Source organism: Salvelinus alpinus, chromosome 15 (assembly GCF_045679555.1).
Source record: "Salvelinus alpinus chromosome 15, SLU_Salpinus.1, whole genome shotgun sequence".
In the NCBI taxonomy this organism is placed as follows: Eukaryota; Metazoa; Chordata; class Actinopteri; order Salmoniformes; family Salmonidae; genus Salvelinus; species Salvelinus alpinus.
This window is the reverse complement of record NC_092100.1, coordinates 37,278,657-37,303,440: the sequence shown is the minus strand read 5'-3', so window position 1 is coordinate 37,303,440 and position 24,784 is coordinate 37,278,657. Positions and strand designations below refer to the sequence as shown.

Below are 24,784 nucleotides of genomic sequence, written 5' to 3'. Positions count from 1 at the left end.
AGTGCCCAAGGCTGACAGGGTCTCTGACACACAGACAGGGGCTATACAGGAACAGACAGAATGTAAAAAAGAAAAAAGATTAGCTGTATCTCTCTCAGCACCCCAGTATTGTTTTGATATCTCTCTCTCTCTCTCTCTCTCTCTCTCTCTCTCTCTCTCTCTCTCTCTCTCTCTCTCTCTCTCTCTCTCTCTCTCTCTCTCTCTCTCTCTCTCTCTCTCTCTCTCTCTCTCTCTCTCTCTCTCTCTCTCTCTCTCTCTCTCTCTCTCTCTCTCTCTCTCTCTCTCTCTCTCTCTCTCTCTCTCTCTCTCTCTCTCTCTCTCTCTCTCTCTCTCATCAATGAATAGATATCAAAGGGTCCTATAATGATTACAGATTTGGAGTTCAGTCTGTGTCTCTGTTTGTGCAAATGTGTGTGTGCACCACGTGTGAGTGTGTGTGAGACACAGCCACTGCCAGGAATCTCTGATGGTATTAAGGCTACAGCGGACTCACTTCGAGGGTTTGAACTAGCGCACACACACATACATACACGCACCACACAGAGGAGAGGTTCCTCCCTTCACAGCCTGCATGCGCTGTAACGAATGGTGGCTGTATTGCTAGCACCGTGTTTTGTGCAAATCATCTCCTAGTTCAGAGTTCATAGAAAGAATACAATCTGATCACACCTTTTTCCCTCAGTGATTAACTATGCATATATGCCAAACATTCATATATAGATCTATATATTTTTTGATTTTCAAAAATGTATATGAAAACTATCATATATACATTGCTTTTGATTAATATAAAAAAGCAAATATTTGTATTTTGTTCATATTTACAGGGTGTGCGTCATTTTGAGAGGTTTAAATATTTTAGTTTCTCTTTTTCTTGGTCACTCTGAAATTCAGATTAGGTGAGTGAATAGAAAAAGTTCTTAATGTCTTAATCCAAGAGCTACAAAACCCACCCCTACATTATGGGGGGGGGGGGGGGGGGCATGACAAATAAACACAAACCAACAATCAACCCCTACATTATGGAGGGGGGGGGCATAACAAATAAACACAAACCAACAATCAACCCCTACATTATGGAGGGGGGGGGGGGGGGGGCATAACAAATAAACACAAACCGACAATCAACCCCTACATTATGGAGGGGGGGGGGGACATAACAAATAAACACAAACCAACAATCAACCCCTACATTATGGAGGGGGGGGGGACATAACAAATAATCACAAACCAACAATCAACCCCTACATTGTGGGGGGAGGGGGGGGGGGCATAACAAATAAACACAAACCAACAATCAACCCCTACATTGTGGGGGGAGGGGGGGGCATAACAAATAAACACAAAAGCCTAAATGAGTGAGACGGTATGGTAGTGGCCCAAAATATATCCTTTTCCTTAAATAGTGCCACAAAATGTCAAATGGAGGGCACTATAGGGATAAGGGTGTCATTTAGAACATCCCGCATGTCACCAGAATCAGGAGTGAGATCGTCTGTGAGGTCCAATGTGAGACAGTGAGCGTTATCCCTACAACATTGACACAATGTTGAATTTACCACCTGCTAAATGGATACAAATGAACGTTTCACAGAGATAGATTGGACTGGTGCGCGGCTCCTTGCCAAGGATCTTAACTGAGCATAAAGGTTTCAGTGCTACTGTTGACTAGTTAAGGTTTTAGTGGTAGTAGAGTCCACCTGGGTCATGTTCAGAGGAGTCCAATATTAAACAACAATGTAGATAGTAATGTATTATAGAGAACAGACATGCTTCACTGTTGCGAAACTTATACTACATTTTCTTTACCTACAAAAGCAAAAAATGAACTTGTATAATAGTATGTTTGTTCTTTATAAGACGCTCATGACAGTTGTACCATGTCAGTTCTATTTGCTGCTATTGGACCAGGTCTCTATAGGAAAAGAGATGTTATCTCAATGAGAAAAAAAACGTATAAATAAAGGTCAAATAAATCAAATAAAACATCTGCGGTATTCAGAATGTTGCTCCCTCTTAAACGCACCATTGTTGTTCTCCCAGAGAGTATTGATCTACCACTGTGTTGTTGTGTGTATGGATGACACTCACTGTCTCTAACCATTGAGAGCAGCTATTCACATTACAATTGTTGATTTCTTAAGACATCCCGTTCTATATCCCAAACCATGGTCTCAGATGTAGATAATGATGCTACCGGTCTTAGGTTGGATGAGGACTATGTGCGTGTCTGTGTGTGAATCTAAGCGTGTTATTTGTTTGACCAGGTGAATGTTCATGTGTGTACAGTATATATAAGATCTTCATTTGAGCCAGTTTGCTACAGCAGGAAAATAATCCTGCAGAAACAGGAAATGTGAATTATTATTATATTATAATTAATGGACATTTTTGTAGGGGTTGATACAAAAACATTTCAAAGTGTAAATTACAAACTTCAGAAGACTTTTTAAACCTCAAATACACTACAAGTGCAGGAAAGTTGCAGGAAAGTTCTTCTGCAACAGACTGATAATTAAGACCCTATCTGTGTATATCTACATCTGAGTATGTGTTGAGGTCACTGGGTTTAAACTGGGGTCAACTGTGGTTTCACACCCCTCACTGTGTGGGATACCCTTCAGCATGACGGAAGACCGCAAGAAAACAAGCGGAAACGAAACACAACCTTCTGTTCAAGACGTGATGCAACTTCTCATGCTACTGTTCAGGAAAGAGTGACCATAGAAGGACAGTTAATCAATAGCGTGTTGTATATTGAATATGTATAGTTTTAGTAAAGTTGTATATTTTATGAAAAAAATTCATTTTTATATATCTATATACTTTTTTTCAAATATATATATATATATATGTATATAATTGGTAAAAACAAGTAAATTGTTGGTGGAATAAATGTTACAGTTTACTCTCTGTACTCTGTCTAGAAGTAGGAGTCAGATGCTCTGTATATAACGTATCTTTTTTTCAACGTTCTGTCATTTTTTCCCCCCTCAAAGCTATTTAAATACATTTATATTATATCTATTTATAATATTCCCTTTGGAAACCCAAAGCAAATGTTTTGATTATGAAAAAAGCCACTAGTGTTGGTTAAACATTCTCCAAATATAATAGATAGCACAGTCAGTTCGTGAGACGGTCCCAGGATAGATGAGTTCTCCCCACGTGGTCTCCAACACCAAACTCTGTCTCTGGGCGCAAGTGTTAAACAAAATGCCAGGCAGAGTGGAGAGAGGCCTGTGTCAGTACTGTATCAGTATGTCAGTTCTATGTCAATACTAGGTCAGTACTGCATCTTTACTCCTGTGTTCACCGTAGTTGATCTCTGTAAGAATATTTTGAAAGGCAACTGAACTTTCCGTTTGGAACGAGATTCATCCTCCTCTTCTTCACACAAACTGGGGATCCTTCAGAGGCAAAAAACGAACAGGAGGGAAAGAGATGGAGGGACAGGGAGAAGAAGAGCGGTACAGCGAAGGAAAGGTCTGTGGGATAGGTTAAAGGTGTGACTAAAGGAGCAACTCAAGTAGTCACAAATCAAATGTTCTAATCGGAGCTCATGCGAGATTCTGTTCTGCAAAGAGTTTATGTGCCTCTATCAGAGGACTCATCTGATAGGTTGTGAGATGGGGGAGGGACTTCATAATTCAGTGCAGTGCTGAGAGCTGCGTATGAACGCAATCACTGAAACTTTCAGAGACATCAGAATAAAAAGAAATGAAAAGCAGCGACCTAAAATGGAGTTGGTGTAAAACTGGGGTGGTCTGGCCATTTTTCTCTCTCCCTATTTCTTCCCGCCTCTCTCTCTCTCCCTCTTTCTTTCTCTCTCTCTCTCAGGGCAGGGGTCAGCTCTCCAGCAGCTGTTTGAGTGCTCGTTCGATGTTCATGCGGTGTCCCACCCGCGTCACCCCCAGCTCAGCAAAGTCCTCCTTGGTGAGTGCTGGCAGGTGCGAGCCCTCAATCTCATGCTCCTGAAAGCCGGCCCTGTGCTCCCCGAGGTGGATGCTCTCCAGCCAGTCTCCAACGTCGTACTTGTTCCACAGGTGGAGGGGCTTCTGGTGGAAGGGCCTGAGGGCCAGGAGGGGTGAGCCCAGCCCAGGAGAGTGAGAGGGAGAGGGAGACGGGGAGCGGGACCGGGCGCTGGAGCTCCTCATAACAAAGCGCACCTCTTTGGGCTCATGGGGCAGGCTGAGGCTGGATGATTTGAGGATTGTGTGGGGCGGCGTGGTGGGCGAAATGGGTAAGCCGAAGCCTGGGAGTCGACTTAGGGGGTCACCCCGATCTGGGGAGCCCGAGCCGGGGCTTGGGATTCGGCGTGTTATGGGGTAGCGGCTGCCGGGCCGGATGGTGTAGGAAGTGCCGTAGCTTCTCTGGGAAATGGTGTGGAGCTCTCCTAGACTGCTGAAAAGTCTGGAGGAGAGAGCGAAAGATGGAGAGAGAGAGAGAGAAGGAGAGGGAGGGAGGTTGGGAGGGAAAGAGGGTGAGAGGGATACAGAGAAAGAGAGATACAGAGAAAGTAAGCGCAATGAGATGTAGAGAAAGAAAAAGGCAAAGAGATATTAGAACAATGTCACAGTGTTTTTATCTATAAAGCTTCACACAAGTAAAAAGAGCCATTTGATCTGTTGAGCCTTTGAAACATCAAGCCACTGAGGAGCTGCAGGGTTAGTGACCGTTACTGAGAGCTAGTTAAAATCACAGCAAGATCAAAGGCTTCATTGTTTTCAACTACTCAGTTGGTTTGTACATGACTTAAATGCCTAATACAAGATGGTCCAACCTTTCTTGGGTTCAGGAGAGAGGAACACTGCAGAAAACACAGTTGAATTGGAACACTAAGGAACTGGAACGTTACAGAACCGGAACATGGCAGAACATCTGACAGAGCAGAAATGGGTTCTATCTACCAATTCCCTCTGTAGTCGCTTTCGCTGTTCTCTCTCGGTTCGATCTATCCAGTTGATGGCATATGGTGTGCAAGAGAAACGCGAGCTGCATACTGTCTAGCTAGTGGAAGACGATCCAGCAACACTTGGTGGATCCAGCTCATTCTGACAGAGCAATCACTGAGAGTATCAATCTCTTTCTATCTCTCACTCCCTTTCTCCCTTTCCCGCTCTCCTTCATAAATTACTTTAGTGAAACTTAATTCCGTCTTATTGCCAATCAAGATGTCCTCTCCGACATAGAGCCCTCATCAGCATTTCCCTGGCTCCCATCGCTCAGTTTCTCTGATGTCCATTCTAAACCCCACTGAGACTCCAGTCTCACAGACGGGGACCCAGAAACCGGTGCAGTTTCACCAGTGGCCATTCTTGGTCCTCAAAAACACTACAGTGAACACTGTAGTATTTACTGTAGTGTTGCGTACATGATTGCAGTACACTGTCGTATGTACAATTTACTATAGAATAAATACTGTAGTAAAAAAAATTGTAGTATATACTATAGTATTTACTGTAGTGTCTTTGCAGACTGTAATATACTGTAATATTTACTGTAGTTAGTTTGCGGACATTACTGTAGTATTTACTAAAGTGTTTTTGTTTTATTATCTTCGACATAGCAGTGGTGGCTATCTCCTTGAGGAAAACTACTGGACAAAATACTCAAAGAGGAAATTTTCCATAACCTGTAGGTAGGTAGGACTGAGGTCTGAACAGATAGTTCAGAGCTTCTGCTCTTTTCTATAATATGTAGGGAACATTATCATTTTCTCACTTATGGGTTTCTACCTTACAGTATGGGTGGCACGAATTGAGATATGCAAATTAAATACGGTAGCATATACTATAATAATTACTGTATTGTTTTTGCGGACATTACTGTAGTTTTTACTGTAGTGTTTTTGCAGTCTGTACTATAGTATTCTACATGATCGAAGGATACTAGAGTGTGTAGTATAGTATTCTACTGTATACTACAGTTCACTACATAATTCTATAGGAAGTACTATAGTTTTCTATAGTAAACTGAAGTATTTTTCATGTGGGCATGCGTGTGATTCTCTACTTTACGTCTTTTCTCTACTCATTCGGCAGGCCCAGAGAACAGGCTACTCTGGCGAATGGTGCTTGTTTAATAAAGTTATATCAAAGCGGAATCAATGTCTGCAAGATCAAATAATGATTTATTTTATGCCTCAATAAACACAGCTCTGATTTGAAGCTATGAGAGTATGTGGTGGAGGGTGTTTATGGTTCCGTACTGTCAGAGGAACATAATACAAGCCTAATGTAACCTCCAACAAATGCCAGAGTTAAAGGATAATTGTTCAAAACCTGGCCAGTCTTTGACCGTACACACAAGCATGCACACAAATAAAAGCAGTGAACATGATTTCCTTGTGTCAGCATATTTTGGGTCCAAAAAGCTGACCATGCATATAGTAAGAGTAAGGGTCATGTCTTTATAGCTCTACAGGAGAAACAGGTAGGGCTCTGTATGGGAGAAAAATGGTCTGCTCTGTGGGTAAGAAAGGAGAGAGCTATGGCAGCTACAACACTAGCTCAGTCCTCACACCATAGATGATGCGCAAACTACCGTATTCATACCATATCCCAGTGCTTTCCCTGAGTCTCACTCCAGACTGTACCCTGTGTACACTGTTAGATCACTTTAGATAGTAATGGTTTGATTATTTGTCTGTATTTGACCCAGATAAAGCACCGTACAGTGTGAGACCTGAGGGCTTTGAGGTGAAGAACAGCCAATACCACAGAAATGACTGGAGAGACTGAGGGGTTAAGGGGAGGGAGGGGTGGATAGGTGGAGAGGTGAAGAACAGCCAATACCGCAGGAATGACTGGAGAGAGTGAGGGATTAAGGGGAGGGAGGGGTGGAGAGGTGGAGAGGTGAAGAACAGCCAATACCGCAGGAATGACTGGAGAGAGTGAGGGGTTAAGGGGAGGGAGGGGTGGAGAGGTGAAGAACAGCCAATACTGCAGGAATGACTGGAGAGAGTGAGGGGTTAAAGGGAGGGAGGGGTGGAGAGGTGGAGAACAGCCAATACCGCAGGAATGACTGGAGAGAGTGAGGGGTTAAGGGGAGGGAGGGGTGGAGAGGTGGAGAACAGTCAACACAGTAGGAATTCATGTAAAGAGTGAGGGGTTAGGGGGAGGGAGGGGTGGAGAGGAGGCGTGGTGGAAGAGTTCAGGGGGGAAATGGAGAAGTAGGTTGGTTTTGGGGACAGGCAGGGAGGTGTGTGGGAGTGGTGGAGGACAGGGTGGTGTTTTCAGTCAGTACCAACATCCATGTGTACTTGCGATTGCGTGTGCATTTGTGTATGTCTTTGTGTGTGTGTTGGGAGAGTGCTGTGTGGCATGGGTTTAGGAGGTGAGACGGTTGGTAGCTACAGAGATGGGCGGAGTGAGATGACATGAGCTCCATGCGCACTTACACGGTCGTCTTGCCCTCCTGGGCGTACAGTCAGTTCTAGACCAATCAGATCAGAGCAGCGGGGCGGAGCATGCAAGGTGAGCAGAGAGAGAGCAATGGGAGAGAATGTTAGCATCAGTCCATGAGACGTAGCCTGCTAGCCACACCTGGCTCTGCTTTAGACAGCTCCTCTGGCCATGTCAAGCCAATGTATGTGTGTGTGTTAGTATGTGTGGATGAAGGGTGCCTGTGTTTGTTAGTGTGGGTGTGTGGTTTTGTTTATGTGTTTTTGACATGACAACGACAGCAGAGTTGAGTAAATCAGAACCAGATGAGTCCAGCAGGCCACATGAGAGAGAAATGAGCACACTATTCACATCTCAAACACCGAATAAAAGGATAAAGAATACAAACCAACAAAAAAAACAACAAAATAAAACAGTGAGGAACAGGATGAATGGCAAGAGTCTCCTGACTCTGTATGTTTGTGAGTTTAAACTCAGATTATGGAGACTCATAGTATTGTATAGTAGAGTTAAGCAATAAGGCCAGATTAACCAATATACCACGGCTAAGGGGTGTTCTTACGCATGACGCAACGCGGAATGGATACAGTCCTTAGCCGTGGTATATTGGCTATATACCACAAACCCCTGAGGTGCCTTATTGCTATTATAAACTGGTTACCAACATAATTAGAGCAGTAAAAATACATGTTTTGTCATACCCATGGTCAGCCAATCAGCATTCAGGGCTGGAACCACCCAGTTTATAATAGAGTGTATACTATAGTGTGTGATGACTCGTCAGTGGACTAATGAAATCTCCAACACAATCACTGATATCAAACAGAAACATATGTAACATAAATAAAAGATCAGAAAAGACCAAAGAGCACAACTCAAACAAATGACAACCAGGATATTCTGAACCAGCCAAAGCTATGACAACATAGCATGAGTGGACATTATTGAATGGATGAATGAATGACACATATAGCACTTTTGGCGGCATGGATACATTTGAATGAGACAGACATGGACCGGTGATAAATGTATGGAGCAACACCGAGTGAGTGTACACACCACAGAAATCAAGCGAATGAGTTCTGCAACTGTGTGAAGTGGGTGAAAAAGAGAGGGAGGAAGAGAGAGAGAGAATAACGATGTGCATAATTTGAGCTTTTCCTTCATTTAAACTGAACAGAAAGAAAGTCTGTAGAAATAGAAGTATCAGATGACGTTGGGGGCGGGACGATGCAGGGAGGTTGATTTTGACTGGATAAGGTCAAGATTAGTCAAATTAACTGAGAGGGAAGAGTGGGCCAATCAAAACACTCTGTCACATGACACATGTGACATCACACTATCCTCTGACATCACAGGGAATGTAGGTAATGTCAGAGTCCAGCTCTGGGATTGAATGAGTTGACGGGATGTGATACTTACTTCAAACACATGGTGAAATATTCAACTAACACATTTGCTTTGCTGATACGCTACATGACTAACCATAACTACTCTATAGAATGCTTTAATAGTAGTGTCCCTCAGCACCTTATCTGAGAACATTGCTGAGCTTCATGGAGAGAGAGATGAGGCGAGCTCGCAGGCCGCCACTACTGTTCCTATCCACAACCAGGTCAGGGTGGTACTGGTGGTCATAACTGGTCCTCCTGCTCAGTAGACAAACAAAGGCATCAGGTCTGCATCTCAATAGTCCTAAAACCACTTCCTTTCTTCACATTCACCTTCCTCTTCCCTTCTTTACTTCATAGTCACCGCATCATATGAAAGAACTGGACAGGTGAAAGCGAATTCCAAGAAGCCATCGCCTATGTTGCGTTCACCTGTTCAGATCAATTCAATACAGATGAAGGAGCGGTGGTGAGGAGAGGAAGACATTTTAGACTATTGAGATACATCTGAAGACTCCTGAAAGAAGACTATTGCTACTAATAAGGTTGGTTAACTGAGCCTTACACTAACTAGATCTAAGCTATTTGATACTGTATAACCACTATCACCTACATACATCATAAACAATCATGATCAACATAAGATCTAATATACTAAAATAAGTAAGACCAAACTAGTAAAAACAACTAATGGACAGTATTTCAACAGCAGGCAACGGTTCATCCCACTGTATCTCTGCCTATGTGCTTGAGCTTGAAGCTGATTTGTCAGGTGAGGGGAGGGGGCAGGATCATTCATTTAGCCCAATCTCTCTGAACATTAAAGGGATAGTTCACTCCAAGAATATATCAGATGTTTTAATACCTAAAAAGTTGAGCTAAAAGTCATGTAGTTCATGCCATTTATGTAGATGATATTGTGTAGATGATGTTATGTATGTGCAGATCCTGTTATTGTATATGCATTAGGAGAAGTCTGCAGTCTCGCGTATATTTGGTATCTGACAGACTAAGATTTTTGTGTTGTACTATCCCTGTAAGCAGCCAGCAGACCATAGTGGAAGGAGGGAGTGAACATGGTAGCTGGCAAAGAGGACAGAGATGAAAGCAATCTAAGGAGGGAGTTGAGGTACTGTATATGTTAACCCTAACCACAGATCTAGGATCAGATTAACATAGCCCCAATCCGAATTTAAAGCTGGAATCCTTAATGGTGAAACTGCCACGTCTGTTTGTGATATTACAACAACAAAGAAGTTACTGCAAACAACGAACACTGTTTTATTGCCTCAGATATCATTGCACGGTGATAGAACAGCAGAACATGTACTGCAACTTATTATAGCACGTTGTGCGACGCTTCTCACCTCCGCCTGTCAGAAACCCAAAATGTAACAATGACGGTGGGACAGACAGTGGCGCTGTTTCCCCTACTGCGGATTCTATCTTTAAACCATTTTGGTGTTAAAAAAATTAATTGATCCTTTATCAGTGGTTAGAGGCAACTTTTACCCACTCCAGCTGAGCATTGCACGTAGGAGAGAGGGAGGTGTGTGTGGGGGCTGGCAGGGTCATAGATGAGAGTGTGTATGTGCGTGAGATGAGAAGAAGCATCCAGGAAGTGCATCCCTCCAGGCCCTGTGTTACCTTGTTTGCACCAACCGACCAACCCTGCACACATAAGCACACACACATACATGCACACACACACACACACGCAGTTTTTTATTGAGTGAAATTTAGAGCTGATTTACTGACTAGATACAACAAAGGTGACTGTTGATAGCAGGCCAATGCTGTCACCATGGAAACAGTTTAGAACTCAGCATGATTCAGGTGGTCTATAATCTCTATACTGTACGGGATTACATCATATAATTATTTGAGATGATCTGAAGTTTACTCAGTCTAGACCTAGAATTGTCAATGAAAGAATGTAATGTACATTGGAGAGAATCTTTAAAACTCCAATCAGTTACTGAAAATATATATATTTTACATTATAGTGGTGGCGTGTCAGAGAGATCCAGTACTACATGCATACAGTACAGAATTATAAACTGGGTGGTTTGAGCCCTGAGTGCTGATTGGCTGACAGCTGTGGTATATTGGCTGACAGTCGTATACCACGGGTATTGCAAAACATGTATTTTTACTGCTCTAATTACATTGGTAACCAGTTTATAATAGCAATAAGGCACAAGGGGGTTTATGGTATATGGCCAATATACCACGGCTAATGGCTGTATCCAGGCACCCTGCGTTGCGTCATGCTAAGAACAGCCCTTAGTCGTGGTATATTGCCATATACCACAACCCTTGTGCCTTATTGCTTAATAATAACATTTAGTCATGTTTTATGGTCCTCTACAGGAAGTGATTAATTAGTTAGTGCACGGTAAGCCTGATGTCTAATTTTATTGGTCGAAACGTCAGGAAGTGGATCATGCAAACAAGGTAACAACTGATGGGGGTTTGAGAAATAAAATAAACAAAATCTGTAAATTATTTCATTCCCATGGGGTTAGTTAATAGGCTGGTTAGGAAATGAATAATACAATGAGTTTGGGTTTACCCTAGTGGCTATAAACTTAAAGTTTACTCCCATCCGTGTCCTTGTAACATCTGTAGGAATACAAAGGACTTTCAGTAGAACAATGAAAGAAAAAAAAAACGGGGAAAAAAAGAATCCTCCAAAAATGGCGTGTCATACAATCACTCCATGGTTTCCACACCAAAATGTCTAAGCGTAACCTCAACCCTAATCCTATTATCTCACCTTGATATTGCTATGCTGTACCAGAGAGGAATGGGGATTGCTAATGAAAGGGCCTGTTTTCATTAGCATTGCTAAGGAAAGTTAATGCTAACATTGTAGCATTGGCTAGGCATGTCTTCTATCCTCAGTCTCTCTTACTTACCACTGCAGTTTGCTGTGTGGTGGCAGTGGCATACTTTATAATGGGAGAGAGCAAACCATGCACAACAAGGCCAGCAGTGATAATTATAATGTAATATTTACAGATGTTTTTTAATCCTTTTAACCTTTAAACTGAATATGAAGCTTTTTGAACAGCTGAGTGGATATGTGAAAGCTGTGTAGTCTAATGGAACCTTGCTTTAATCCACCCAAAATATTATTTGTTTAATCTTAATTACTTCAAGGAAGGGAAGAAAGAATGATGCATCTCAGAAGTACTTGAATAGAGCCTAGGATTGGTTTGGCCATGTTCAGTTAGCCTCCCTCTCTCCTGTCTTACCTGGCGCCTGTCACAGGGGACTTCCTCCCAGGGTCCAGCGATGCCCCCAGTGGCTCCTCCTCCCCCAGAGACCTGGTATCCTTATTCAGCTGCTGCAGTCTGGAACTCAGTTCCCCAATCACCGATGGTTTGCCTCCCTCCTCACCCCCCAGCCCTAGCCCCAACCCCCCTAGACTGCCAAGACTCCCCATCCCTAACCCCACCCCGGGTCCTCGCGCCTCCATCTGGTCCCCCCACAGCTTGGACCTCCTCTGGAAGAGGTAGCGGGGCCTCCCTGGGCCTCCCACCAGACCAGATATAGAGCCTGACCCCAGGCCTCCAGACCCAAGGCCTCCAGACCCAAGGCCTCCATGCCCCAGCCCTGCCCCTCCGGCCGCTGCTGCAGCAAGAGCAGCTGCCTGCTGCTGGGATAACAGCTCGCTGTCAGAGCTCTGCTTCAGCAACGGGTCCCTGAAGGTTACCGGGCCTTTACTGCCTCCGATGTGGGATTTTAGCCTGGGCTTGGGAGGCACTGGTGGCTTGTCGAGCACAAAGGTCTGCCCGTCGGCATAGGAGGTATGTGTGTCGGCGGGCTCACCACTCTCCGAGGACAGAGTGGACATGCTGGAGACGGTGGACACGGTGCTGGTGGTCTCCAGGTGGTGGTCCCGCTCTCTCTCACTCGAGCTGCGTGTGTCTGCCTCCTCCACACCAGAGTCTGCTGCTGAACCAGACTCAGCCAACAGGGCTGGAGGATGGGACTGGTCCGGGTTCGAGGGCTTCCCTGAGACGACTGCTCCTCCGGGGGAAGGCTGGAGAGGAGGGCCCTGAGGCGGGGTGGGGGTCAGGCTGGAGGTGGGGGTCAGGCTGGGGGTTGGGGTGGTGGTGGAAGGGGTGAGGGGAGTAGGGGTGGTAGATGTTGTGGGGGAGGTGACGGATTTCGACTGGGGTACAGGGGTCCCCTGGGCTTGGGCTTGGGCTTGTTCCAGTGCTTGTGCCTTGGCCAGCAACCCGTTGGCGAACTCATCCGGAGGTGGGAGCACCCCGATCTTCTTCAGCTCCTCTCTGGTCTCCTCATCACTTGAGGACAGCATTGCTGGAGGTAGGCTCACTGTGTAGGGCTCGACATCTTCCTCTGAACTGCCCTGGGCCAAGGTAGCCTGGGCTGGGCTGGAGGGGTGCTGGGCCTGGGGCTGGGCCTGGGGCTGAGAGGCAGAGGGGCTGGGCGATGGAACCCGACTGAGGGAGGGTTTACTGGGCTCGGTGGCTGGGGAGGTGGGGGTCTGCTCCAGCCCTGGTTCCAGCCCCACTGCCTGGCCGTTACTGGTGGCATGGACCATGATTAGTCCAGCCGTCTTCTGTTGGGATGTGTCCATGATACTGATCAACAAACTCTTCTTATCCTCCGTTCTCCTCTCCTCCTTTCTCTCCTCTACTCTCCCCTCCATCTCCTGGCGAAGCAAGGTGGGTGAAGATGCTCCCCACTGGGGTTTTCCAGCCTGGGGCGACCCCGGACTCCCGTCCCCATGCTGAGGCTCTTTGGTCTGGCTGTCGATGAAGAGCGAAGCCCCCTGACTTCCAGCCCCAGCCCCAGCCCTGTCCTGTTTAGTCCTGGGCTCAGGGCTGCTGGCGGGGGACTGGGTCTGGGAGGTAAGTGCCCGCTCTCTTGCGGCCAGCGCAAGAGCCAGGGGCGAGTTAGGATCCAGGGGCTTCCCTGTGAGTGGGTGGATGAAGGTAGTGCCACCAGGTGAGGGACGCAGGGCCAGGGCAGGGGGTGGCAGCTGGCCAAATTCTCTGCTGAGCAGGCGCTCATCGATGGAGCGAGATGTGCTGTAGGAGGGGGCCTCAGGGACAGACCCAGACCCCCCCTCCATGGTCCCCACCGACAGGAAGACTGTTGATTTCCTCCGTTCCTCTAGACGGCGCTCTCGGTCCTTCACAGCGCCGGCGATAGCGGCAGCGAACGGACCTTTCCCCTGTAGCAGGGCCTCTCCCTGGAGACGCATACGCTCGCGCTCCACCATCAGCTGCTGCTGGTAGTAGTCGGCCCGGCTGGTGTGTGTGTGGCCGTGGGTGTGTGGGTGTCGACCTGAGGGGGAGGGCTCTCGGGAGTGGGCGGCAGCCAAGGCGATGCTGGCTCTCTCCTGAGCGTCCTCTACCTGGAGGGGTAGAGATAACAAGAAATTAGAAACTTCAACTTCAAAACAAACTTTGTTCACTTGCTACAGTAACAGCTATTAATCAGAATAAAGAAATAAACAACTTAACCTACCTGTAGCTGTTTCACCAGAGGGCTCTTCTTGCGCTGGGGCTTGGTGGGCGTGTACAACCCAATACTAAACTGGCCCACATTGGCGTACGGGTTGTCAATCACCCGTCCTTTCCTTTTAATTCGCTCGGGTGGTGTAGCGGAGGCAGAGGGTCGGGGGATGTCGGTGGGCTCCACGGGTAAGTGGGAGGAGTCTTGTAGAATAATCATTGACCTTGTCTTCTTCTGGCGTTCGAGATGGGAGGACTGGCGGGGCGATGGGTCGTAGGGCCGGTCCAGGTCCAGGGAGGAGGGCTTGAAGCTGGAACGACCTCCAGGATCATGACCCTGACCTTGACCCCTGGCAGGGGGAGGAGGGGGGCAGAAGGAGGGGGGAGGGCCAGTGTCCAGGTAGTAGAGGGAGGGGGGAGGAGGGGGGGCAGTCTGGGGAGGGGGCGGGATAGAATGGGAGTGGGAGTGGTCTCGGAGGCTGTCAGTCATGGAAGAGCTCCGGGGGAAACGGTGTTCTCCAGCCAAAGCCGACAGTCGGTCCTCCTCAGTCGCACCTGGAGAGGTCAGGGGGCAAAGGACAGAGAGAGTTAGAATGTCTAAAGGAGTACAGAGATTATGCACTATAGTTGCCAAGTTTTTGACTGAGTACTGTACTAAAGGTGAAAGGTGTTACCGAATGACTTGGTCCTGGACATCCCTCTAGGCAGCTGCATATGAGCCCTCTCCATCCCTGGGTGGAGCCCACCATGTAGTGCCATGCCCTGCCTCTCAAACAGCGACTGAAACACACACACAGACACACACACACTCACAAAAAGGTTTCAGACGCATATTTTATACAAAACAGTATGTACGGTATATGAATATGTGGGAGGGTATATATGCTGATATTATTCTGCGGCTTGTAGGTCTCTGTTTCAGAATGGCTGTGTGTGTGAATGTGTGTGTGTGTGTGTGTGTGTGTGTGTGTGTGTGTGTGTGTGTGTGTGTGTGTGTGTGTGTGTGTGCGTGCGTGCGTGGGTGGGAGAGAGAGAGAGTGTGCATCTATGTGTTTCTGCACACGTGTGTGTATGTGAACTCACACTGATCTCTGCTGATGTGATTCTCCTGCCGGTAGGTCTCTGTTTGACAGTAGCAGCTCTGTAGTCGGCCTCTGTGGGCTGGGAACGTAACGTCAAATGCTCCTGGGGCGCTAGCATCTCATCTAGCCTTTCTGTACAGGGATCACACAGACAACACAGTCTGAATACAGCTACACAGCATGCACGGACCAGATGCTTTCTACATGACAAATTGTGAGTGTTTGCACACAATGCACAGCCCCTAGTCCCTGTCAGACATCTAGAAATGAGAAAATGTCACATCGCCACACAATATCAACACAAGCATGCAGGTCTACACATGTTCAAATATATTTAGAATTGACAGTTACACCATGCATATCACACAACTAAAGAAACCTTCACTATGTTGGATTAGAGCACAGGAGGTTGGTGGCACCTTAATTGGGGAGGACGGGCTTGTGGTAACGGCTGGAGCGGAATCAGTGGAATGGTTTGATGCCATTCCATTTACTCCGTTCCAGCCATTATTATGAGCCGTCCTCCCCTCAGCAGCCTCCACTGGATCAGAGGCACGGGGTACAGCGTCTGAGTCTATAATCTTTGAGGAGCAGGTTCTGACTGACTGACTCAGAGCTCAGTGCCCACGCCGTGCCGGTGCTTCATCCATATTGAACAGTGTGTCAGGCTGTGATGCTCAGAGAGGCCATGAAGATGCCTCAACAGGTCTCCACTCAGACTCACCTCCTCTCCTCCTCCGGACGGAAGCTTGGTAAAAGAGAGGACAGAAAATGTGGGTCAGGATGTGTGTGTGTGTGAGAGAGAGTGAGTGAGTCAAAGAGAAAGGAAATATCAAGAGTTAAGAAGAAAGACAAGATTATGCTGTCAGAGCTAAAGATGCTCTAAATTGTGTTAAGGCAGGAAGCATATTTTTATGAAAAAGGTGAAGTGAGAGAGAGAGAGAGACAAAAACACAGAGAGAGACAGAGAGAGAGAGAGAGACAGAGACATAGAGACAGAGAGAGAGAGACAGAGTGGGGACATATGTGTGTGAATGTTTGCATCTGTATTCTCACACTCACCCAGTTCCTCCAGTTCGGCAGTCATGGACTTGGAGCGCAGCGTCAAGGTGGTGCTGGGGGCTCTTTTGGGTGGCGGGGGAGCTGTGGAGAAAAGGCAGGGTGAAGATGATGAAGTTGAGAAGGAAGGCTCCTTGGCCCTGCTGCTCAGCGCCCTGCGAGTGTGGCCCAGCCGAACGCTCCATCCTGTCTTCACAGCCTTTCCCTGGTCAGCCTGTGGAAAGCTGGACGACTTGTTCAGGCTGCGGGTAGACACACTCTTCTTCATCGTACCTCTCTCTTTCCCTCCGTCAAACACACAAACACACTCACACTCACCACCCCACTGAACACTTCGGTGGGGAGTACATTGTGCCATGCGGCCTTGGCAGAGGAAGAAGTTGTAGATCCCACAGCTCAGAAATCCCTTGATATACTACCAGCAAACCACTCACACCAGTCCGAATACACACATCTCCTCTAACCTCCAAAAACCCGGAGGAACCTTGTAAAGCCTACTAACTATTACAAATCAGCTCACTATTAGTGCTGCACCAGTCCACAACCAATACCAAACACCTACATATTATTACTATACTATCCAGTCCACATCCAAATAACAGCAGAAAAGCTCACTGTTAACATGCTACAATACAATCCCTCAAAACAGATAGCCCATGCCATCACAGCGTCAACTACTACAGTGCAATACCTCCCGCTGTGCTGCATCGCATGTGCAGCTACACATGATCACAGCTAAAATACACCAGCACAGAATCACACCGCACAGCCTATGAAATCCATGCTGCACTCCGCCACCCAACACACTGTATCATCTGAACATGTTAAAACACAGCAGCATACCTTCCAGTCTCTGCACAATACAATACACCTCATTCAATATACTGTCAACCAGCCAGTCCCGTCTCAATGCACCACTGTGGAGAGTAACAACAGATCAGCAGAACATCTGGATGCCACCATAGCCTGGCTACGCTGCTACACTGAGCAGCTAGAAATCTGATCTAATCTAGTCCATACAGTATCACTTCATCACCGGTCAGCATATTCATGTAAAGTACGGAGAGAGAGAGAGAGAGAGAGAGCGCTAGAGAAAGTGTATTGCAATGCTTAATTCAAGCACGCAGCATGGTTGCTATGGTTACCATGGCGGTAGCAAGGTTTGACGCAGAGGCTTGTGTGTGAGTGTGTGTGTGTGTGTGAGAGATAGAGAAGGGGGGGGGGGGGGGGGGTTGCGAGAGTGTGTGAGAGTGTCTGCAGAGTTACAAATTGCAGAGAAGGTCCCCTTGGAGCAGCCTGTTAGAGTATTGAACACAGCTTAGAACAGCTTAGAACATCACAGAATTGCCAGGGAGAGCAAAGCCAGCTCAGCAGAACCCCATGGGGTGGTTATATCTCTCAGATCTGTCTACCGTCTCTGCCCTGTCCATTGCCCCCTCTCACCCCCCAACGCACATTGTCTACTGTCTCTCCCCTGTCCATTGCCCCCTTTCACCCCCCAACACACATTGTCTACCGTCTCTGCCCTGTCCATTGCCCCCTCTCACCCCCCAACGCACATTGTTTACTGTCTCTCCCCTGTCCATTGCCCCCTTTCACCCCCCAACACACATTGTCTACTGTCTCTCCCCTGTCCATTGCCCCCTCTCACCCCCCAACACACATTGTCTACTAACTCTCCCCTGTCCATTGCCCCCTTTCACCCCCCAACACACATTGTCTACCGTCTCTGCCCTGTCCATTGCCCCCTCTCACCCCCCAACGCACATTGTCTACTGTCTCTCCCCTGTCCATTGCCCCCTCTCACCCCCCAACGCACATTGTCTACTGTCTCTCCCCTGTCCATTGCCCCCAATTCACCCCCCAACACACATTGTCTACTGTCTCTCCCCTGTCCATTGCCCCCTCTCACCCCCCAACGCACATTGTCTACCGTCTCTCCCCTGTCCATTGCCCCCTCTCACCCCCCAACACACATTGTCTACCGTCTCTGCCCTGTCCATTGCCCCCTTTCACCCCCCAACGCACATTGTCTACTGTCTCTGCCCTGTCCATTGCCCCCTTTCACCCCCCAACACACATTGTCTACTGTCTCTCCCCTGTCCATTGCCCCCTCTCACCCCCCAACGCACATTGTCTACTGTCTCTCCCCTGTCCATTGCCCCCTCTCACCCCCCAACACACATTGTCTACTGTCTCTGCCCTGTCCATTGCCCCCTCTCACCCCCCAACGCACATTGTCTACTGTCTTTCCCCTGTCCATTGCCCCCTCTCACCCCCCAACACACATTGTACACTCCTGAGTCCTCTAGTGTGACGAGAGCATGTGGGGACTTCATCATGACCAAGATGAACGTCTTCATAACCAATTCATTTCTCCAGAGGAGGCTGCTGAGGGGAGGACGGTTCATAATAATGGCTGGAATGGAGCGAAATGAATGGCATCAAACACATGGAAACCATATGTTTAACGTTTTTGATACCATTCTACTTATTCCGCTCCAACCATTACCACGAGCCCGTCCTCCCCCAATTACGGTGCCACCAACCTCCTGTGCTATCAGCTCAGTATACTCAGGTTTAATGTTGTTGTCACTGTATAGGATCAGATTATTTCACTCACCTGCAAAAACATCACCAGAAGGAGAAATATTCCACATTTCTAGTCAAAAAATAGAACCTCTTGGAAAAAACAACATGCCGGATATGCAAATCATCCTTAAAAAACAATATGCTGGATATGCAAATCATCCTTAAAAAACAGCAAAAAACAGCAAAGCAGGTCTGTCATGTTCAGTTCCACATGGACCAGTGTACTGTCTCTAGTGACAGGAGGACTATATATTTGTAATGACTAGACGATTCACAGATCACCAATCACTGACTGACTACTCAAAGACCTCCATATCACAGCTACCACTCTGCTGCTCTCTTTCATTTATCTCTCTCTCTCTCTCTCTCTCTCATGCGTGTGTGTGTGTGTGTGTGTGTGTGTGTGTGTGTGTGTGTGTGTGTGTGTGTGTGTGTGTGTGTGTGTGTGTGTGTGTGTGTGTGTGTGTGTGTGTGTAGAGGAGCGGGGGGGGGGGGGGGGCACATACTGGCACTAAGACAGATCTGCCATCTACTGTCCAGATGGAAGTAGGTCAGAGCTATCTGTCTCTCTCTCTCCCACCCAACGAGACACACACAGAGACACATGCACACACGCACACACAAACACACACGTTCCCGAGGTCGTAGTAGCAGGAGTGAGTGGGAGATGTTTTGCAGAGAGATGATGAGATGCCGTTGACATGGAAACCACATGAATTTACAGTGTGGCAACGTGGTGAAATCACCTTGGTGATGGGAACATACAGATCCTACTTCCATACATCTAGTGTCAACTGCCATTTCCATGACAACATACTAATACAGAAGCTGTCATTTAACTTCTTATGGCTGGGGGCAGTATTGAGTAGCTTGGATGAATAAGGTGCCCAGAGTAAACAGCCTGCTACTCAGGCCCAGAAGCTAAGATTTGCATATTATTAGTATATTTGGATAGAAAACACTCTGAAGTTTCTAAATCTGTTTGAATGATGTCTGTGAGTATAACAGAACTCATATGGCAGGCAAAGACCGGAGAAAAATCCAACCAGGAAGTGGGAAATCTGAGATTTGTAGGTTTTCAAGTCTTTGCCTATCCAATATACAGTGTCTATGGGGTCATATTGCACTTCCTAAGGCTTCCACTAGATGTCAACAGTCTTTAGAACCTTGTTTCAGGCTTCTACTGTGAAGGGGGAGAGAATAAGAGCTGTTTGACTAAGGGGTCTGGCAGAATGCCATGAGCTCAGTCAGGCGCGTGCCCTTGAGAGGTAGCTGCGTTCCTTTTAATTTCTAAAGACAAATGAATTGTCCGGTTGGAATATTATTGAATATTTATGATAAAAACATCCTAAAGATTGATTTTATACATCGTTTGACATGTTTCTACGAACTGTAATGGAACTTTTTGACTTTTCGTCTGGCCTGCGCCTCGTGAATTTGGATTTGTGAACCAAACGCGCGAACAAAAAGGAGGTATTTGGACCTAAATGATGGACTTTATCGAACAAAACAAACATTTATTGTGGAACTGGGATTCCTGGGAGTGCATTCTGATGAAGATCATCAAAGGTAAGTGAATATTTATAACGCTATTTCTGACGTTTACTGACTCCACAACATGGCAGGTATCTGTATGGCCTGTTTTTGTGTCTGAGCGCTGTACTCAGATTATTGCATGGTGTGCTTTTTCCGTAAAGCTTTTTTGAAATCTGACACAGCGGTTACATTAAGGAGAAGTATATCTTTAATTCCATGTATAACACTTGTATTTTCATCAACATTTATGATGAGTATTTCTGTAAATTGATGTGGCTCTCTGCAAAATCACAGGATGTTTTGAAAGCAAAACATTACTGAACATAACGCGCCAATGTAAACTGAGATTTTTGGATATAAATATGAACTTTATCAAACAAAACATACATGTATTGTGTAACATGTAGTCCTATGAGTGTCATCTGATGAAGATCATCAAAGGTTAGTGATTAATTTTTTATCTATTTCTGCTTTTTGTGACTCCTCTCTTTGGCTGGAGAAATGGCTGTGTTTTTCTGTGACTAGGTGCTGACCTAACATAATCGCATGGTATGCTTTCGTCGTAAAGCCTTTTTGAAATCGGACACTGTGGTGGAATTAACAACAAATATATCTTTAAAATGGTGTATAATACTTGCATGTTTGAGGAATTTTAATTATGAGATTTCTGTTGTTTGAATTTGGCGCCCTGCACTTTCACTGGCTGTTGTCAAGTCGATCCCGTTAACGGGATCTCAGCCGTAAGATTAAGAATCAAATGGCTATGTGCTAAAGATCAAGTACATGGAGCAGCTAATAATGGGACACCGGACTGGAGGAGGAGGAGTTTACATCTGCAATGAGGGACAGGCATTAGTGGAAGTTCCACTTTTCACCCTGTCCACGGCTCATAATAATGTCCTGAACGGAGTAAATGGAATGGTATTAAACACCTGGAAACATGTGTTTGATGTATTTGATACCATTTCACTCATTCCGCTCCAGTCATTACCACAAGCCCGTTCTCCCCAATTTAGGTGCCACCAACCTCCTGTGATAGATACTCAAAATAGGACTCATAGACACAATGCTCACCTTTCTTGCGGACTACCTCCTCAGACTCAGGTTTGCGTGTGACAGAGACCACCTTCATCAGCAGGCTGTTGCCCCCCTGTCTAATCAGAGACACCACTTGCTTATGGCCCACCTTCACCACGTTCACCCCGTGCACCTGGAAGACACAAACCCGCACGCACACGCGGCACATACAAGGCACAAACAAACACACACGCACACACGGCTGGAGGTCAGACAAAGAGCTGAGAGGCAGTGGCGGTAGGTAGTCCATGGGGTTGGAGAGGAGAGGGGATATGGTTACCTCTATGAGGAAGTCTCCTGTCCTAAGCCCTGCCCTCCAGGCCACTCCCTCCACATCGACAGACTCCAAGTACTGGAGGGCAGGGAACGCTGGTGTTGGGGTGAACTCCTCAATGGGTGTCTCAGCTGGGAACACACAGAGAGGATGACTTGATTTAGATACAGAAATGGACAGATGTTTCAACACAAGAAACACACATAATAATCTCAGAATATTCCACAAGGTATACTCACTGAATCATGAGAGATACACTCCATGACCAAAAGTATATAGACACCTGCTCGTAGAACATCTCATTCCAAAATCATGGGCATTAATATGGAGTTGGTCCCCCCTTTGCTGCTATAACAGCCTCAACTCTTCTAGGAAGGCTTTCCACTTTATATTGTAACATTGCTGTGGGGACTTGCTTCCATTAAGCCACAAGAGCATTAGTGAGGTCGGGCATTTATGTTGGATGATTAGGCCTGGTTCACAGTCGGCGTTCCAATTCATCCCAAAGGTGTTTGATGGGGTTGAGGTCAGGGCCCTGTGCAGGCCAGTCAAGTTCTTCCACACTTATCTCAACCAACCATTTCTGTAGGGACCTCGCTTGGTGCACAGGGGCATTGTTATATAGGGGGGCATCTATATAGATATAGATGCTGAAACAGGAACGGTCCTTCCCCAAACTGTTGCCACAAAGTTGGAAGCACAGAATCGTCTAGAATGTCATTGTGTGCTGTAGCGTTAAGATTTCCCTTCACTGTAACTAAGGGGTGTAGTCCAAACCATGAAAAACAGCCCCAGACCATTATTCCTCCTCCACCAATCTTTACAGTTGGCACTATGCATTGGGGCAGGTAGCGTTCTCCTGGCATCCACCAAACCCAGATTTGTACATCGGACTTCATATGGTGAAGCATGATTAATCACTCCAGAGAACGAGTTTCCACTGCTCCAGAGTCAAATGGTGGCGAGCTTTACACCACTCTAGCCAGTTCTTGGTATTGTTCATGGTGATCTTAGGCTTGTGTGCGTGCGCCTGCTCGGCCATGGAAACCCAACGAACAGTTCTTGTTCTGATGTTGCTTCCAGAGCAGTATGGAACTCGGTAGTGAGTGTTACAACCGAGAACAGACCATTTTTACACGCTTCTGCACTCTGCGATCCCATTCTGTGAGCTTGTGTGGCCTACCACTTTGTGGCTGAGCCGTTGTTGCTCTTAGACATTTCCCCTTCACAATAACAGCATGTACATTTGACCAGAGCAGCTTTAGTAGGGCAGACATTTTACAAACTGACTTGTTGGAAAAGTGGCATCCTATGACGGTGCCACGTTGAAAGTCACTGAGCTTTTCTGTAAGGTCATTCTACTGCCAATGTTTGTCGATGGAGATTGCATGGCTGTGCCCTCAATTTTATACACCTGTCAGCAACGGGTGTGGCTGAAATAGTCAAATCCACTAATTTGAAGGGGTGTCCACATAGTTTTGTATATATAGTTTACATTCTGTATTAAGAAAAACCCACACACATCTGCCATCTGAGTTACACACAGAGTTGGATACAAACAGCAGCCAGCGAGTGAATGTGTGTGTGTGTTTATAATAGAGTGAGGTGAGATGGACTCTACAGTGTGTTCTATAGTGTATTAGTAACAGTGAGAGGTGAGATGGTGTGACAGGGAGAGACCCTTTCACTCAACCATATTACTTTATCCACTCTCACACTGAAAATCAGATTACACACACACACACACACACACACACACACACACACACACACACACACACACACACACACACACACACACACACACACACACACACACACACACACACACACACACACACACACACACACACACACACACACACACACACACACACACACACACACACACACACACACACAAATGCACATAAGACACACACACACACAAAAAAATCACAGAAACTCATGCAAGCACACTCCTGACTCGTTAGCTGAGTGTGCCTCTGCCTGAGGATAGTCTACTGTGCACTTCACACCCTCCATTTAATCCTGGACTGAGTCCAACTATACCACTTACACAGGAGAGCTCCCAGAGGTAGCTGCAGTGTGTGTGTGTGTGTGTCTGTGTGTGTGCGACTTGACCCCACTAGGAAAGGTAATCCATTCAGTTCTATCTGAGGCACGCAGGAACATGGAGGAAGAGGGAGAAGAGGAGGAGTGGAAGAGAGGGATACATGTAGAGGAGTGGAAGAGAGGGATACATGTAGAGGGGGGGAAGTTGAGTGATAGAAATTGGAAAAGGAGGAGAAAAAGAGTATACAAATTGAAATATTGCTAAGGAGGATGTAGGGAGGAACTAGGGAGGGAGAGACAGATGGACAGAGAACATCTCCTGGCTCTATATGTCAACTGTTCGTTGATCAGGAGGAAAGCCAGTCTATTTTTGCTATTTTGTGATTGATTACTGCATTATTATGTTTAGAGCTTGCAAGAAAGGCATTTCACTTTGCTTGTGCACATGACAGCTTGAAATGGGGGGGACTACATCAATAAACTACTTTGACTTCTAAACGGTTAATCAGATATGTATGAAAATACCCCCCCCCCCCCAAAAAAAAGTGACATTCTGTACTGTCACCTCGTATGAAACATTTGATCTGAAATCCAAAATGCTGGAGTATAGAGCCAAATGTAACATTTTAGCTTCACTTTCCAAATACACACGTAGAGGAGGAAATGTATGCTTGAGATGGAGGAGCAGAAAACACACTCCTCAGACTTCCGGCAAGGTGCCCACAAGGGGTTGCTATAGTAACCAGCATGGGGAGCTGGCACGTGCAGTAGTGCAAAGTGTGTGTGTGTGTGTGCAGGTAAAGTAGTAGCTGAT

General features: G+C 46.4%; 1 protein-coding gene across 1 annotated transcript in view; it reads right to left on the bottom strand.

Annotated features, from left to right (window-relative positions):
* Nucleotides 1–1,084: 1,084 nt before the first annotated feature.
* LOC139539323 (SH3 and multiple ankyrin repeat domains protein 3-like) overlaps nt 1,085–24,784 on the bottom strand; it is a 120,629-nt gene continuing 96,929 nt past the window's right edge. Inside the window, exons 13-21 of the mRNA XM_071342149.1 lie at nt 21,922–22,046; nt 21,639–21,774; nt 16,440–16,520; nt 16,102–16,125; nt 15,379–15,509; nt 14,970–15,075; nt 14,309–14,850; nt 12,058–14,195; nt 1,085–4,413 (exon numbers count right to left, since the gene is read on the bottom strand). Of these exons, the coding sequence (XP_071198250.1) occupies nt 3,849–4,413; nt 12,058–14,195; nt 14,309–14,850; nt 14,970–15,075; nt 15,379–15,509; nt 16,102–16,125; nt 16,440–16,520; nt 21,639–21,774; nt 21,922–22,046 (3,848 nt within the window). The 3' untranslated portion in view covers nt 1,085–3,848. The remainder of the gene's footprint in view (nt 4,414–12,057; nt 14,196–14,308; nt 14,851–14,969; nt 15,076–15,378; nt 15,510–16,101; nt 16,126–16,439; nt 16,521–21,638; nt 21,775–21,921; nt 22,047–24,784) is intronic.